The sequence below is a fragment of the Herpailurus yagouaroundi genome, unplaced genomic scaffold, assembly GCF_014898765.1.
Source record: "Herpailurus yagouaroundi ecotype Mexico unplaced genomic scaffold, PumYag 186, whole genome shotgun sequence".
Classification (NCBI taxonomy): Eukaryota; Metazoa; Chordata; class Mammalia; order Carnivora; family Felidae; genus Herpailurus; species Herpailurus yagouaroundi.
In genome coordinates, this window is record NW_024412417.1 from 32,014,390 (window position 1) to 32,032,155 (window position 17,766).

Here is a 17,766-nt window from a genome sequence, read left to right on the forward strand (position 1 = left end):
TTTAGAAAACATGTGTATACTATGCAGTATGCATGTAAGTATTGTTCTAAAATAATAGGACATTATAGTCTATATGTTACCTGCAAACGTTTTCTCAAAGGACCAGATAGTAAATATTTTTGATTCTGCAGACCAAGAGCAAAATTGAAGATATTATGTATATATTTACATGACTGTCTACAGTGAAATAATTTTAAAAAGGTAAAAAAGAAACATTCTTAGGTCCAAAACAAGAACCGAAGGAGGGCCCGATTGTTGCCACTCCGGCTTATTCTGTTGAAAACAGGAAGTAGTTGTAAGCTAATCTTAAAGTAAAACTTTTAGGGGCACCTGGGTGGCTCAGCTGGTTAAGCAGGTGGCTCAGCTGGTTAAGCGTCTACTCTTGGTTTCCGTTCAGGTCATGATCTCATGGTTCGTGAGTTCGAGCCCCACATCAGGCTCTGTGCTGACAGCGCAGAACCTGCTTGGGATTCATTCTCTCTCTCTCTCTCTCTCTCTCTCTCTCTCTCTCTCTCTCTCTTTCTCTCTTTCTGCCTCTCCCCTGCTCTTTCACTCACTCTCAAAATAAGTTAATAAATTAAGAAAAAAAAAAGTAAAACTTTTATTCTTACCAAGTGTTTACTAAGTCTATGTATTTATTCCAGTTTCTGATTCTGTATTTCAAATAGAACAACTTTTGGGGTGCCTGGGTGGCTCAGTCAGTTAAGCTTCCAACTCTTGATTTCGGCTCAGGTCATGATCTCATGGTCATGAGGCCAAGCCCCGCGTCAGGCTCTGTGCTGGGCATGGAGCCTGCTTAAGATTGTCTTAGGAGTGCATGTGTGCTCTCCCTCTCTCAAAAGTAAATAAATAAGTAGAACTTTTGTGGCTTTTTTTTTGGTGATACATGGTGACAAATGATGCTGTGAGTTTCATTTTATGATGGCCCTTTTTTTTTCTTAATGTTTATTTGTCTTTGAGAGAGAGAGAGAGAGAGAAGAGCATGTGAGCAGGGCAGAGAGAGGAGATAGAGAGTCCCAAGCAGGCTCCGAGCTGTCATGCAGAGCCCGACTCAAGGCTTGAACCTGCGAACTGTAAGATCATGGCCCAAGCTGAAATCAGGAATTGGACACTCAACTGACTGAGCCACCCAGGCACCCCTATGATGGCTCTTTTTAATCTAAAATAGCCTTCTGCCATTTTTGTCCTATGACATTATTATTATTTATTTGTTTAAAAAATTTTTTTTCATGTTTATTTATTTTTGAAGGAGAGAGAAACAGCATGAGCAGTGAAGGAGGAGGGGCAGAGAGAGTGGGAGGCACAGAATTCAAAGCATGCTCCAGGCTCCAAGCTGTCAGCACAGAGCCCGACACAGGGCTCGAACTCCCCAACTGCGAAGTCATGACCTGAGCCGAAGTCGAATGCGTAACCGACTGAGCCACCCAGGTGCCCCGATTTATTTATTTATTTTAACGTTTATTTATTTTTGAGAGATGGAGACAGAGTGCAAGCTGGGGAGGGGCAGAGAGAGAGGGAGACACAGAATCCTAAGCAGGCTTCAGGCTCTGAGCAGTCCACACAGAGCCTGATGCGGTGCTTGAACCCCTGGACCATGAGATCATGACCTGAGCCGAAGTCGGACGCTCAACCGACTGAGCCACCCAGACACCTCTCATTTATTTATTTTGAGAGCAACCAGGACAGCTGTCCTGGAAAATGCCCCAAATTCTGGATTTATTCTCACTCTTCTTCATTATTTCATTTAACTTATTCTCTCATTTGTATTTCTTGTAAGCTAAAGGCTTGACTAGATTCATGTTCGGCATTTTCAATGAGCCGAGCCACTAACCTTACGAGTAGGATGCAAACCGTAGCAGCATTCGCCTTAGTGTTGGCTTCAGGAGGGAGGGGGATGGTGCACACAGAGCACAGTACAAGTCGGCTGCAGCTGCTGCTGTTTCTGTTGTCTGTTATTCTTACCCGTTATCTGGTTCTGTTACGGGATTATCTCAGTCCAGTCAGATGCCTGTTTAAAAAGCCGCAAGATAACTGTGTTGTATTTCTTTCGAACTACATGAAATGGATGAACGATACCTCATCAGCAATTCAGAAACCCGAAAGTTTTTAAATAACTTACTTGGCGGCAAAATCCGATCTTGCCTAAATTCATTTGGCAGCAAAATCTGAACTGAATTGACATGAGGCTGAAATATTAATATGTTTGAGTATGGAGTATTGCCCCAGGTCACCCAGGGGTTCCACACGTAATGTCACAAAATACGCATCATATTACCTTTCTTAAAGTGGAAGTAATTCTGAATTCTGGAACATATCTGGCACCAAGGGTTTCAGATAAATAACCGTGGACCTTTGATTTCAAAATGTTTTTAAAGAACCTGTCGTTCTGGGGCACCCAGGTGGCTCCATCAGTTGAGCGTCCAACTCTTGGTTTCGGTTTGGGTCACGATCTAACGGTTCGTGGGTTCGAACCTCTGCTGTCAGTACAGAGCCCACTTGGGATTCTCTCTGCCTTTCTCTCTCTCTCTCTGCCCCTCCCCCGCTAGCTCTCTCTGTCTCTCAAAATAAGTAAATAAACTTCAAAATAAATAAATAAGTAGATAGATAGATAGGTAGATAGATAGATAGAACCTGTCACTCCAACATCTCTCCACTGGGTTTTTGTACCTGGCAGTAGCAGTAATCAATACCAATAACAATAGATAACCCATTGTTGAGTATTCACTGTGTACCTTACACTTCATTTAGTTATTTTTAAACTTAAGTAATTCTAAAAGTAGATATCATTCTCATTTTACAAATGGGGAATCGGAAGTTCAGAAACACGAAGTAATGTGCCCTGGGTCACACAGCTTACCAAAGACACGTGGTTTGACTGTAGGCCCGTCTTACCCCAAAGTCATTCCAGGATACCATACTGCCTCTCAGGTAAGCCAGTCATACCTCTTCCTATTAGTAGATTTTGATTATTTTGTTGATGTTTGAGGTAGAATATTTAAATTAAATATTTAGTTTGGGATTTTTGAATAAATCCTAGGATTTCTGATTACTGTGGTTCAGTATATGTCAGAGAAGGTTTTCTGATGGATGTAAGAAAACATTTGACAAAGAATGTGTTGCCAAACTTAATTCACTTTTTGTGCACAGTTGGCGCTTGCTAGATTTTTGATTTAATTGTACATTTGCTCTTATTACCATCCTGAACTCTTAACTTTCAAAAGAGCTCACAGGCCTCTCAAAAGTGAGCTGGACGTGGGTTCGAGCCCCGCGTCGGGCTCTGTGCTGACAGCTTGGAGCCCAGAGCCCGCTTTGGATTCTGTGTCTCCTTCTCTCTCTGTTCATCGTCCCCCCGCCTCCCCCCCGCCCTGCCACTCGCACTCTCTCTCCCTCTCTCTCTCAAAAATAAATAAACATTAAAAAAATTTTTTTAATTCAAAAGTGAGTTGGAAAGCCTGGATTTTCCTATTTTACAAGGAAAACTGCAGCCCCGCCCTGATGCCCAACCCTCCAAAAAGTATGTTTTGCTAGTGCTTTTGAAGTTTTTTCTAAGCTTTTTATGATTGTCAAGACATGACACTATCTAAATAATGACATGATTCATTAGGAACAATTTTATAATCATTAAAATCTGGCAATTAAAATCACAAATCTAGTAATGAATAATCATGTAGGCAATAATCTATCACAGCTCTTCCCCTAAAATAGCAGTTGGTGCTCATTAACTTTAAAGCTTTTGCTTCTCCCAGAAGGAATAAACTTTATTACTTTTCTAGAAAAATATTGCTAATTATAATAAAAATCTTAAGTTACTTTTTTCCACATTGGTTTTGAAAGAGCATCTCAGCCTTCATTACAGATCACAGGGTATTCACTGCACATGCTTTCAGTAAGAACTTCCGGTTATAAATCTTCCTGAATCTGTTGGCAAATGATGTACCAGTGATTGTCTTTGATAAAGTGGGCCAAGGACAAAAGTGAGGGTTGAATCAGGCAAGGGCAGCAATCAAATTAGCATTTTTTATTGTGTCTTATTAGCATTAACACTGAGAAGATTGTTTTAATTAACCAGTATGTCCCATAGTGCACTATGTATGTATGTGTGTAAGGGCTGTGTTTTTTTATCACTATTTATTTTTGAAAAAAGATACTATTTTATGTATATCAGACAGAACAGTTCATGATAACAGCCTTCAACTATTGTTATAAAAATAACAGGTTTCCATTCCCTGAAATTTTTATAGTAATATCATTAACTATTAGAATCATTTCTTAACTGTGTATATATAATAGCTTGGGTGAAAATATAAATTACATGGAAAGTTGCAGAAGTATTTCATATAGGTGCCTTATTGATTTGTTATTTTTGCAACACTGGAAACAGCCACAGTAGATGTGACGTTGATCCTGCTTTTCCCCTGGACCTTTTTGGCCTGCTCCCTCTCATTATTGTGATGACAGCCATATCCTGATTGTAAATACTCAAGAGACGCTCCAATCCAGCGTTAAAAACATTGAGCGCTTCCTCCCCAAAGAATGTAGCATTTTAAGAGAAAATAGGCCTCCCTCTGACACTAGTAAATTCTGAAGGTATGTGACAAATCAGGGGTCAGAAAAGAGACTACAGATTGTCCAAGGGGTTCTGCCTTCTCGGTGAATCCCTGTTCCTGTCCAACACAAGAACAAATCCTATGTTGAAATACAAAGTATTACAATAAGCTTGGATGTAGTTAAGTCTATTCTAGATGGGAATGAAAGAATAAAGAGCTAGAGATGTAGCTAAGGATTAAACCATGGGAAATATCTCAGGCTATTTGAGGAGATGTATTTTGAGAAGATGGACAGGAAGATTTTGTTCTTAAGGTATTGGTTTCTTCCATTTTCTTTACTTCTTTCTTTTCCTTCCTTCCCTCCCTCCCTCCCTCCCTTTGTGTGCTTTACACAAATGACACAAAATTTTATTAGAGGCCATTGAAAGTCGTATGAGAAAATGGTGAATTTTAACTAAAATTTTATATTATCAAAATTAAGCAGTGTTGGGGCACCTGGGTGGCTCAGTCCGTTGGGTGTCTGACTTCAGCTTCGGTCATGATCTCATCATTCATGAGTTCAAGCCCCGTGTCGGGCTCTGACAGCTCAGAGCCTGGAGCCTGCTTTGGATTCTGTGTCTCCATCTCTCTCTTCCCTCTCTCTCTCTCAAAAATAAATAAACAGTAAAGACATTTTTTTTAAAAAGTAAGCATCGTTTAGTGTTTATGTATAGAAACTAGCAAAAAATGGTATTTTCAAATTTGCTATTAAGTTCCATCTCAATTGTCCATTAAATAGTCATGAATAAAATACCATGTTTTTGTTTTCAACTTTTTACTTTTATAAATAATGCTCAACAAACATTTATGTACATTTATCTCAAAGCACTTTGCTGATTTTTTTTCCAAAGGATTAACTTTTAGAAGCCGACTGACTAGTTTAGGAGTGATGTGTATTTTCAAGGCTGTTGAAATGTGTTGTACAATATCTGTAACCAATTTTTATTACCAGCAGCCATGTATAACAGTGCCTGTTTCCTATACTGTCACCAACATTTAGTATTTTTAACATTTATGAGTAGCCAGTATTTCATTGTGTTTATATTAGTATATAGTTTGTAAATAGAATACATATGTTAGCATATGTAGTTTGTGTGCATGTATATGTGTGTGTTATTTTTATAGTAAATTTGATACTCATAAAATGCTATCATTGTTTTCATTTCAATCTTTCGTAAGGTTAAATGTTTTAAAATTTTTACTTAGTATTGTATGAATTGCCTAGTTATTTTAGTCCCCTATTTTTTATTTAAGAAACTTTTCCTTTTAGTTTATGATAGTATATGAGATATCAGTATTATCCCATCATATGTTGTAAATGTATTTTTTTTCCAGTTTAAGGAAAAGTAACTTTTTTTTTTAAGGTTTTTTTTTTTTTTTTTTTTTTTTTTTTTTTTAGGGGCACCTGGGTGGCTCAATCGGATGATTGCCCAACTTCGGCCCAGGTCATGATCTCATAGCTCATGGGTTCGAACCCTGTGTTGGGCTCTGTGCTGACAGCTTAGAGCCAGGAGCCCACTTTGGATTCTATGTCTCTGTCTCTATCCACCCCTCCCCTGCTTACTCGCTCTCTCGCTTGCTCTCTCAAAAATAAATAAACACTAAAAAAAGAATCTTAAAAACAATTTTTTTTCATGTTTTTATTTTTGAGAGAGAGGCGGGACAGAGGATCCAAAGTGGGCTCTGCACTGAGAGCACTGCGTGGGGCTCGAACTCATGAATGGTGATATCATGACCTGAGCCGAAGCCAGACGCTTAACCAACTGAGCCACCCAGGCACCCCAAGAAAAAGTAACTTTTTAAAAGAAAAATTGACTACTTGTATTACTTTATTTTATCTTATTTTTACAGAGAGAGAGAGCATGCAGGAGGGAAAGAGGGGGAGAGAGAGAGAGAGAGAGGGAGAGAAAGAAGCTTAAGCAGGCTTCACACTCAGTGTGGAGCCAGACACGGGGCTCGGTCCCACAACCCTGGGATTATGAACTGAACAGAATTCAAGAGTCGGATGCTCAACTGACTGAGCCACCCAGAAGCCCCGACAACTTGGATAGTTTTATTTTTTTTAATTTTTTTTAAACGTTTTATTTATTCTTGAGACAGAGCACGAACAGGGCAGGGGCAGAGAGAGAGGGAGACACAGAATCAGAAGCAGGCTCCAGGCTCTGAGCCGTCAGCACAGAGCCCGACGCGTGGCTCGAACTCATGGAACCGCGAGATCGTGACCTGAGCTGAAGTCGGACGTTTAACCGACTGAGCCACCCAGGTGCCCCAACCTGGATAATTTTAAATTTAAAGAGGGCTATGGGCTATATGATCATTATGTGAACAACAATTGTTTTTCTCCTTCTTTAGGTTTTCTTTTTACCATTAAGTAATACCATCCTCAGCTGTTTTAAAGATAATTCCATCTTCGCCTGGGAATGTGATACTCTTTCTTGCAAATATCAACTGCCAGCTCCACCTGAAAGCTCTAGTGTATTATACAAAGTGTTTGCCGTGACCAGGTAATGTGCATTTTACCTTTTTATTAAGTTTTTTGGGGTTTTTTTTGTTTTTTTTTTTTTGTTTTTGTAATCTCTACACCCAACATGGAACTCAAACTCATGACCCTGAAATAAAGAATCACACGCTCCTTTGACTTAGCTCCTCCTCCCCCACAACACTGAGAATTTTTAAGAAATCTAGCTTCCAGTAAAATTTTACAAATTTTCATTCCCGTTTTCATTATCTTACGGTCATATGATCTGTAAAACTTTTTACTGTATTGTGGCAAATTTCAAATCTACAGAAAAATATAAAAATACATGAAGCCCTAATTAGAGTATTCTTTTTATATTTTTTATTTAAAAAAAATTTTTTTTAATGTTTATTTATTTTTGAGAGAGAGAGAGAGACAGAGCACGAGTGGGGAAGGGACAGAGAGGGAGGGAAACACAGAATCCGAAGCAGGCTCCAGGCTCTGAGCTGTCAGCACAGAGTCCGACGCGGGGCTTGAACTCACAGACTGTGAGATCATGACCTGAGCCAAAGTCAGACGCTTAACCGACTGAGCCACCCAGGTGCCCCCCTAACTAGAGTATTCTTATTAGTTGTAATAATCAACTAATAGCCACCTCTATTTTATCTGTAACTCCACCTATTACTGCCTCCTGCTACCTACCTCGTTGCCTTAAAGCAAAGCCCATGTATATCATTTTATCCGTAAGTATTCCAGTGTGTATCTCTAAAGGAAAGAGTCCTTTTCGAACATAACCGTAGTACTATTACCACTTTTCTCCCCCAAGTTTTTATTTAAATTTCTGTTAGTTAACCTATTACCACACTTTTAAAAATGAATAATTTCTTAATAGTCTCACGTATCTAATCTTTGTTCAAATCAGGAATCAAGGTTCACACAGTGTCTTGGTTAATATATCCCTTTTTAAATTTTTTCTTTGCAGCTTATTTAAGGAACTGGTCATTTGTCCTATAGCATTCTCTGTATTTCCAGATTTGCTTTTTGCATCCCTGTGGTGGTGTTTTAATGTGACCCTCTCTCATCTGTATTTCCTATAAACTGCTTACACCTTTATTTTTTGTAAATTGGAGGCTTGGTCTGATTCAGGCTTGATTTGGGGGCAAGAAGCATGATAGGTGGTTTGTGTACTTTCATCAGGAGGAACGTTTCTCTTGTGATATTAGTGGCCATCGATGGTCATGACCTAGATCCAGTATTGCATTTGAGGTTAGCAAAATGGTGCTATGCTCATTCTGTCATTCCTTCTTCCCTTATTAACCAGAATCTTTCTAAAGAAAAAACTTCCTCTCATTAACTCTCTGGTTACTTTATAGGTTTTAATGAAATGCAGGATAAATGCTTAATTTCCCTTCTTTTAAAAAAAATTGTTATGAAAAATAATGAATTGTTCATTGGCATCTTCCCAGGGTAGCCAGTGAAGGCTTTTGCCCTTAATCTTTGTGAATGAATGGATTTAAATAGTCGACGTGATCTAATCCATTAACATTATTCTTAGTGATGCTGCAGTTCTCTCATTGTTGACCACTGGGATCCTCTTCAAGTTGGCTTTGAACCCTTTTGATACAACTCCAGTTGTTTGTTTTGAAAGCTCCCATTGTTTCTAATCTAACAAAATGTTCCAGGCTTATCTTGTATATTTTCTGTCCCAAACCTGGTATCAGCCATTTTTCTAAAGAGCCTGGGTTTGTTTTTTGTTTTTTCTTAAGTTTATTTATTTATTTTGAGAGAGAGCATGAGCAGGGGAGTGGGGGGGGGGGGGGGGGGGGGGGGGAGGGAACCCCCCCCCCGGGAGAGAGAATCCAAAGCAGGCTCTGGGCTGTGAGTGCAGAGCCCCATCTGGGGCTCGATCCCACAAACCATGAGATGATGACCTGGGCTGAAATCGAGTCCAACCCCTAACCCACAGAGCCACCCAGGTGCCCCAAACCTGGTTTCATTTGTGTGGGTAATGATATTTCAAGACCCAGTCTGGATGCTAGGGGACACTCCTTGTGACTGATTTGGTCAATGTCTCTAGGCCTTTTCAGTGGAAAGTGCTAGAAAATACATATTATTTCTTCATTTGCTCTTACCCACTTCTAAGTCATGAGTAAATCCCATCAATTCCACCAAATTATATCTTGAATTGGTCTGATCTTTTGTGCATTGCCACAGTATCACCTACCTCCAACTATCCTAGTCTCTTTCAGGTTCCTGTAATAGTCTCCTTATTTGGTCTCAATGTTTTCAATTTCATTTCCTAAAGTCTGTCTCTACATAGCAGATAGAGTGGTCTTTTTAAACCATTAGTCAAATAAGTCAAATCATGTCATTTCCCTGTTGAACTCCCTTGAAAGGCTTTCCCTGATATTTAGAATAAAATCCAAACTTCCCATAATATTCCTGAGACCTCTGTTATCTGGCCTTCGTCTCCCTCTCCTTTGGCCTATTTCCTTCCCCTAACATGGTTAGGACCACACTTGAGTGAGGCTTCTTACTCTTCCTTAGGTACAACCTTATTCCTTTCTCACACTGTGCACTGCAGTCTGGAATACCGACCAGCATGGAATTCTTCCTCCAAATCATCCCGTGACTGGCTCATTCACATTTTTTAAAATGTTTTTTTAATGTTTATTTTTGAGAGAGCATAAGCAGGAGAGGGGCAGAGAGAGAGCAGGACAGAGGATCCGAAGTGGGCTCTGTGCTCACAGCAGAGAGCCCAATGCAGGGCTCAAACTCATGAACCTTGATCTCATGATCTGAGTCGAAGTCAGACGTTTAACCAGCTGAGCCACCCAGGTGCCCCTGGCTCATTCATTTTTTAGGGAGTAGACCTTTCTCCTTTCCCAGCTCTATAACTCCCATCTCATTGTATAGTTCTTTATAGAACTTATCAGCTGAGATCAAGTTCATTTATTTGTTTGCCTTCCTCTAGACTGAAAATCCCCAAGAGCAGGAATCTTCCCTGCCTTGTTCACCATTGTGTCCCTGTTGCCTGAAATGATACCTGGCTTGTATTAGACACTACAAGTCCTTGGTGAATGAATGGGCAACAGCCTTGCAAGTTAATACAGCTTATTCTTTTTGTACCTTTCTAAAAGTAGCTTTCTTTGAGCAGGAAAAAAACTTTGGGCTTCTTGAGTTTTCGTGTAGCAGTGTTGTACCAGTTCAGTATAGTCATGTGTGAAATATAGGAAGTTGGAGGGTGTTAACTTTGAGATTATGCTATAAAAGATAAATGTTACTCAGAAATTCTCAATCAAGTCATCGAACAAACATATGTTAAGCTGGTGTCTTAATACAATAGGTAAAAAAATATATGCTATAAACCTGAGCTTTCCTATGTGGTAGCTACTGGGTGCATGAACTACGTCATAAAAATTAAATATGGGGTACCTGGGTGGCTCAATCAGTTAAACCTCTGACTCTTCATCTCGGCTTAGGTCATGATCTCACGGTTTGTGAGATCAAGCCCTACACCTGGCCCTGCACTGACAGCCCAGAGCCTGCTTGGGAGTCTCTCTTTCCCTCTCTTTCTGCCCCTCCCCTGCTTGTGCTCTCTCAGTCTCCCTCTCAAAATAAATAAACTTTAAGAAATAAGTAAATAAAATTAAGAATTTATTTCTTCAGAAGCATTAGCTACATTTCAAGTTCTCATTCACATGTGGCCAGTAGTGACCATATTGAGCAGTGTAGATACAGAATATTTCTATCATGTTGGATCATACTGGACATTGCTACCATAAGCAATTCACATTAGGGGTGCCTGGGTGCCTCAGTCGGTTAGGCGTGTGATTTTGGCTCAGGTCATGATCTCACGGTTCATGAGTTCCAGCCCCAGGTTGGGCTCTGTGCTGACAGCTCAGAGCCTGGAGCCTACTTCAGATATTATGTCTCTCTCTCTCTCTCTGTGCCCCTCTCCTGCTTACTCTCTCTCTCTCTCTCTCTCTCTCTCTCTCTCTCTCAAAAATAAATATTAAAAAAAATTTAAAAACTATTCACGTAGTCCTAATTTCTCACCTTTTGTTATACAGAGATGGTCGAATCCTGGCTGCTGGGGGTAAATCAAATCACCTTCACTTGTGGTGCTTGGAAGCTAAACAGCTATTTAGAATTATTCAAATGCCTACTAAAGTTCGAGCCATTCGCCATCTAGAATTTCTTCCTGATAGTTTTGATGCTGGTTCTAATCAGGTTAGTAATATAAATTAATGTAGGACATTATACTTTCTGAGAAAGAGCATATCAATTTCTGAACTATATTAATAGCTCTCCTAGTTAACTTGTACCCTCGTTGTTACAAAGACTTGAAATTGCTGATATTGCGAAGAGTCTAAAATTGAAAAAGTTTTAAAATATTAGGTTTTGTGTATTACTGACAATTTAACCTATTTCTAAAATCTATATACTTTAAATTTATGTCATACTTTATGACTTACAGGGTGTTTTAACATATTATTTTCTATTTGCACACAGGCATGGAAGGTACTCTCTCCGTTACATAGACTGACATTAAAGCTTAAAAACATTAAGGGACTTGTCAACATTCCTATTAATTGTAAGGATTAAAAAGGGGGAGCTAAGATTAAAATTTTTCTCCTTGTTGTACTGTGTTCCACCTACCATAACTGGTTGCCTTAGTTTTATGAAACGTGTTTTCTTTGTATCTTGCCTTAATTTGCAAAGTACTTCCCCCTCTGCACACCATTTAAAATTTTTTTTTCTTTGCTTATGTATTTTATTTTATCTTTTTCTTTTTTTTTTTTTAAGTAGGCTCCATGCCCAACATGGGGCTTGAACTCATGACCCTGAGATCAAGTATCACATGCTCTACTGCCTGAACCAGCCAGATGCCCCCACACCATTTTTCTTTTTAATGGTTGAGTAGTTAAACCTTAACGTTCTTATTTTAAATTGACTATTTTGAGTCTTGTACTTTAACAAGTTATATATAACTCATGACCCTGCGATTCAGAGTTGCATGCTCTACTGACTGAGCCAGGTGGCTGCCTCCAACTTAAGTTTTTGAATAGATAATGCATTCCCAAGGTGGAAAACATAAAAAAAAAGACAGTAAAGTGAAATCTCTTCTTTTCCATTTGTCCAGTTATTCTCCATAACTGCTACTGTTATAATAGTCCACTGTTTCTGCCACTTTTTTGTCCTAAAGTTTATTTATTTTGAGAGAGAGCAAGCGAGCACAAGCAGGGAGAGAAAGAGACAGAAACCAAACGGGCTCTGCACTGTCCACACAGAGGACGCAGGGCTCAATCTCATGAACTGCCCCTCTGCCATATAAAAAATGCAGCTTTGCACGTTGCTTTTCTTCACTTTTTTTTGTTTTTTTGTTTTTGTTTTCTTCACTTCGCTGCCCTCGAAGATTGTTTATTCTATGTCAGTACAGAGCTTCTTTTTTTTTTTTTTTTAACAGCTGCATAGTATTTTATAGGTTTTTAACCAGTCCCTTGTTATTGGGCACCTAACTTGTTTTTAGTCCTTCTTTATTACAAATAACGCTGCACCAGGGTTGCCTGGGGCTGGCTCAGTTGGAAGAGCATGCTACTGTTGGCCTCAGGGTCATGAGTTCAGGCCCCACATTGGGTATAAAGATTGCCTGAGTTAGTGAGTGAGTAAATAAATAGAATAACTGAATAACTTTTTGCATGTACCATTTCATACATCCTGTCTGTAGGATAAAATCCCAGAGCTGAAGCAGTGGTTCTCAGAATCAGGTACATCTGTAACTTTGAGAGATCTTGCCAAATTGCCCCCCAGAGAGGTTGCATCAGCTGTGAATGAGGGGGTTTCCCACAACCTGACCCAACAGAAGAGATTGTCACCTTCAAACCATCTCCAGCTACTGCCAGACTGTTGTCTTCCATATAACAAGTGACATGAGCATTTCATGCAGTCACATGGTGGCACTGCTTACCAGCCAGCGGCACTGGGAAAAGAGCCTGTGCATAGATCAGGCAGTAGAGGAGTTTATTGTGTATTTGCTTATGCTTTTTTAGTACATGCTTTTAATTTTTCAAATTGTGTGACTTCAGACTAAATTTTTCCCCTTAAAAGACTAGTTTCCTTCTTACCTTTCTACTGTCTGTGCAGCCCACAGACTTTCTTTCTTCCCCCAAATGTTTGTTACCACTGCCCAGAGCTGGGTGCATGAGGGACAGATGCCAGTTCTCATCAAGCTGTGGGTGTGGTGAGCGAGAGCAAGCCCTCCCCTCCTTGCCTCTGACAACCAGTGTGGGGGTCTAGGTGAAGGCCTGGCTGATCATTTGCCATAGTCTCCCAGCACGGGCACCTTACTGGTTTTGGTCAGAGCCAGGCTTACCTGGACCTGAATAGGGCAAATCTACATGAGCCATAGTTAGGAATTTTGAAATATATGATGGCCCTTTGTGAATATAATCTCTCTGACTGTCCTCCCCTCAAAACAAAAACAACCAAACCCGTGTATAAATACATACATGTGTGTATAGTTTGACTTTCAGAGAGTTGACTTTTTTAAAAATTGATGTATAATTGGCATAAAAGATTAGCTTCATGATGATTCGATATTTTGATTGCGAAATTGCGATATTCGATCATTTCGATTGTGAAATGATCTCTATAATAAGTCTAGTTAACATCTGAGACATTTGACTTTTTTAAATGTTTTTTATTTATTATGAGAGAGAGACCGAGAGAGAGTGAGTGGGGTAGGGGCAAAGAGAGGGAGAGAGAGAATCCCAAGCAGGCTCCACGCCGTCAGAACAGAGCCTGATTCGGGGCTCGATCCCACAACCACGAGATCATGACCTGAGCCAAAATCAAGAGTTGGATGCTTAACCGACTGAGCCACCCAGGTGCCCCAAGAGACATTTGACTTTTAAATGTGTTTTGGGGGGGCCTGCATGACTCAGTCATTTGAGCATCTGACTCTTGATTTTGGCTCAGGTCATGATCCCAGGTCAGGGGATGGAGCGCCATGTCTAGCTCTGCACTGAGCGTGCAGCCTACTTAAGATTCTCTTTCTCCCTCTGCTTCTCTACCCTGCTTGGGCATTCTCTCTTTCTCTCTTAGGAAGGAAGGCAGGGAGGCAGGGAGGGAGGGAGGGAGGGAGGTTAAAATAAGTATGTTTTTGGAACTCATATATTATTTCTCTCTACTCTTAGGTTCTTGGAGTGCTAAGTCAAGATGGTATCATGAGATTTGTTAATATACAGACTTGCAAACTTCTCTTTGAAATTGGGAGCCTTGATGAAGGAATTAGCTCATCAGTAATTAGCCCACATGGACGGTACATTGCATCCATTATGGAAAATGGAAGTCTGAACATATATTCAGTTCAAGCTCTAACACAAGAAATAAATAAGGTATGTTTTCAAGTAAAGAACATCAAGTTTGTTTAAGATTTAAATGTTGTATCATCAAAAATAAAATCTTTATGCTCCAGTTTTCTAAATTCAGATTATCCCAGGGGCGCCTGGGTGGCGCAGTCGGTTAAGCGTCCGACTTCAGCCAGGTCACGATCTCGCGGTCTGGGAGTTCGAGCCCCGCGTCGGGCTCTGGGCTGATGGCTCAGAGCCTGGAGCCTGTTTCCGATTCTGTGTCTCCCTCTATCTCTGCCCCTCCCCCGTTCATGCTCTGCCTCTCTCTGTCCCAAAAATAAATAAACGTTGAAAAAAAAAATTAAAAAAATAAAAATAAAAAAAATAAATTCAGATTATCCTGGATTGCTTATTCATACTTCTGGGTATGTGTGTGTGTGTGTGTGTGTGTGTGTGTGTGTGTGTGTGTATACACACACACACACATACATACATACATACATACATACATATATACATACATATGTATACATACATGAATAATGAGGATTGACTCTATACGTTTACAAACAGAAAAAAAGACTGGGAAAATACACACTTCAGAATCATCTGAGAAAAGAGACTGATTCTCAACTGTTTGCTTATCTGTATCTTTTTTTTTTTTTTTTTAATTTTTTAAATCCAGATTATCCTGGATTTATAATCCTCATTATTCATGGATTCTTTAAATGTGAACTCGCCACTGCTAAAAATATACTTGGAACTCGAATCCGTACTTGGTGCCTATTCACAGGGATTCGTATGTGCACAGCAGTGCAAACCATGGGCTGCCCGTCATGCAGGCTCCCAGCTGAGGCCAGACAGGGCAGCGCGTGGCCTTCTTACTTCAGCTCCCGTGACAAGTGTCCTTTCCGTGGTCTAGTTAGTGTTGCATTCTTTAGTTTTGTGCTTTTTGTTGTTGATTTTGCTCTTTTAAATGGCCCCCAGACATAATGCTCAAGTGCTGTCTAACATTCCTAAGCATAAGAAGTTTGTGATAAACCTAATTCAGGTACAAGTTATAGTGCTGTTGGCATGAGTTCAATATTAGTGAATCAACAATATAGAAGAAATAAGTGTTTTTAAATGGGCACCTGGGTGGCTCAGTTGGTTGAGCATCTGACTCTGGCTCAGGTCATGATCTCGCAGTTCATGAGTTCAAGCCCCATGTCAGGCTCACTACTGTCAACTTGTCAGCGTGGAGCCCGCTTAGGATCCTCTGTCCCCCTCTCTGTGTCCCTCCCCTGCTTGCGCTCTCCTAAAAATAAATATTTTTTAAAAAGTGTTTCTAGGGGCGCCTGGGTGGCTCAGTCGGTTAAGCGGCCGACTTCGGCTCAGGTCACGATCTCACACTTCGTGAGTTCGAGCCCCGCGTTGGGCTCTGTGCTGACAGCTCAGAGCCTAGAGCCTGTTTCAGATTCTGTGTCTCCCTCTCTCTGACCCTCCCCCATTCATGCTCTGTCTCTCTCTGTCTCAAAAATAAATAAACGTTTAAAAAAAAAAAAGTGTTTCTAAACAGAAACACACACTAAACATATGTTGATTGGTTGACATATTGTGATCTCTGGCTCACAGGGACCTAACTATTTCTCCTAGGAGCAATGATTCAGTATTCACTAACGTGGTATTTGCAGCTTCTTTATAGAACAGAACTACCATGAATAGTGAGGATCTACTCTGTGTGTGTGTACGTGTGTGTGTGTGTGTGTGTGTGTGTGTGTGTGTGTGTACATGTGTGTGCATGCACATGACACGCATACATTTTCTTCAACCATATGGAGTTATACTCTACTGTTCTTGTAAACTTTAAACATTTTAATAACATATTATTTGCTCTTAGAGTTTTCAGCTTAGCTGAACTTTACAAAAGCTAGGGAAATGTTACTAATGGAAGCAGGGAAAGATCTGAGAAAAATCAGAATAAGTCATTGACTTCCTCTCTGGTATTTGTTAAGCATTCAATTAAGATCATATTGACCAGAAAACTAACCTATAATAGAAGTAGGAAATCTTTTTTTTTTTTTTTTTTTTCTTTTTGGACACATTACCAACACCACTAGTGTCTTTATGGCTATTCTAGGCTTACACAAACGCTCCGGTCTGTGGTCTCTATAAACCCCACCCACGTCCCATTCCTTCAAGTCCTGTTTATTGGGCACTGGAGAATTTCCAGTATTATTCTAATAAGTACACTAATTCCTACTTAATGTGTTGAAGTTTGAACACTACTATGGTATGGCAATTCAGGTCACATCTCAGGCGCTAACCTTCAGGAGACTGTATTTCGTGGAAGCACATGGAGTTCAAAAGGAGAAAATGTGGCACTAGAATAACAATGTTAATAAAGATTTGAAAGAACGGGTTGAGGTTAGAGAGAAGATCGTTCAAGGATATTAAAGATGGGCAATATTCAGAAGTGAGACCTTTTCAAATTTTTTTTCTTTTTTTGAGAGAGCACAAGCAAGGGAGAGATGCAGAGAGAGAGGGAGAAAGAATCCTAAGCAGGCTTCAAGCCCAGTGCAAAGCCCAACATGGGGTTTTATCTCATGACTGTGAGATCATGAGCCAAAATCAAGAGTCAGATGTTTAACTGACTGAGCCACCCAGGCACCCCAGAAGTCAGACAGTTTTGTTTTTAAGTTTATTTATTTATTTTGAGAGAGAGAGCACCTAAGCAGGGAAGGGGCAGAGAGAGAGGGAGAGAGAAAGAATCCCAAGCAGGCTCTGTGCTGATAGGTCAAGAGTTCAATGTTTAACCAGCTGAGCCACCCAGGTGCCCCCAGACTATTTTTAATTATATTTCATAGAGAAAAAATTGAAAAATTAAGTCATAGAATAGGTGGCCATTTTACTTTTTTTTTTTTTAGCAGAGCTGTTGTTGCATTTTGTATTATCCTTGTATTCTTTATAGATGTGAATAAATAACAAGGTATCCTAGAAAAATACTATTTAAAAAGCCTTATAGATACAGTGACAACTTTAAAAGTTTCTTATAATAATTTTAGGACAAAAATGCTGTATCTATACATACATGTACATTATTTCATTACCTACTTGACACATTTTACAGTGTTATGTATTCATCATACTGCAGCTGACAATAGGGAAAAATTTTTTGGACACTTACAGTAGGCTGCAGGTTTCAAAAGCAGAAGTCCTAAACGTATGAAGATAAAATGAGAAAAATCTTTGAAACCTCAAAGTGGTCTTTTAGTTGTCTATGTTATAAAAAAGGGTCAAGATGTTTGCTTTATTCTGTTTTTTTCTTTCAGAGATGAGAGGGGAGGAGGTCAAAAAGTTTGATTTCCTCAGGGCACCTGGGTAGCTC

General features: G+C 39.8%; 1 protein-coding gene across 7 annotated transcripts in view; it reads left to right on the top strand.

Annotated features, from left to right (window-relative positions):
• Positions 1-17,766, top strand: part of TBC1D31 (TBC1 domain family member 31) — a 96,930-nt gene that overhangs the window by 37,101 nt on the left and 42,063 nt on the right. For all 7 annotated transcript variants that reach the window (XM_040494343.1, XM_040494337.1, XM_040494339.1 and 4 more), the window contains 3 exons: positions 6,939-7,090; positions 11,118-11,277; positions 14,244-14,444. In XM_040494343.1, the coding sequence (XP_040350277.1) occupies positions 6,939-7,090; positions 11,118-11,277; positions 14,244-14,444 (513 nt within the window). The remainder of the gene's footprint in view (positions 1-6,938; positions 7,091-11,117; positions 11,278-14,243; positions 14,445-17,766) is intronic.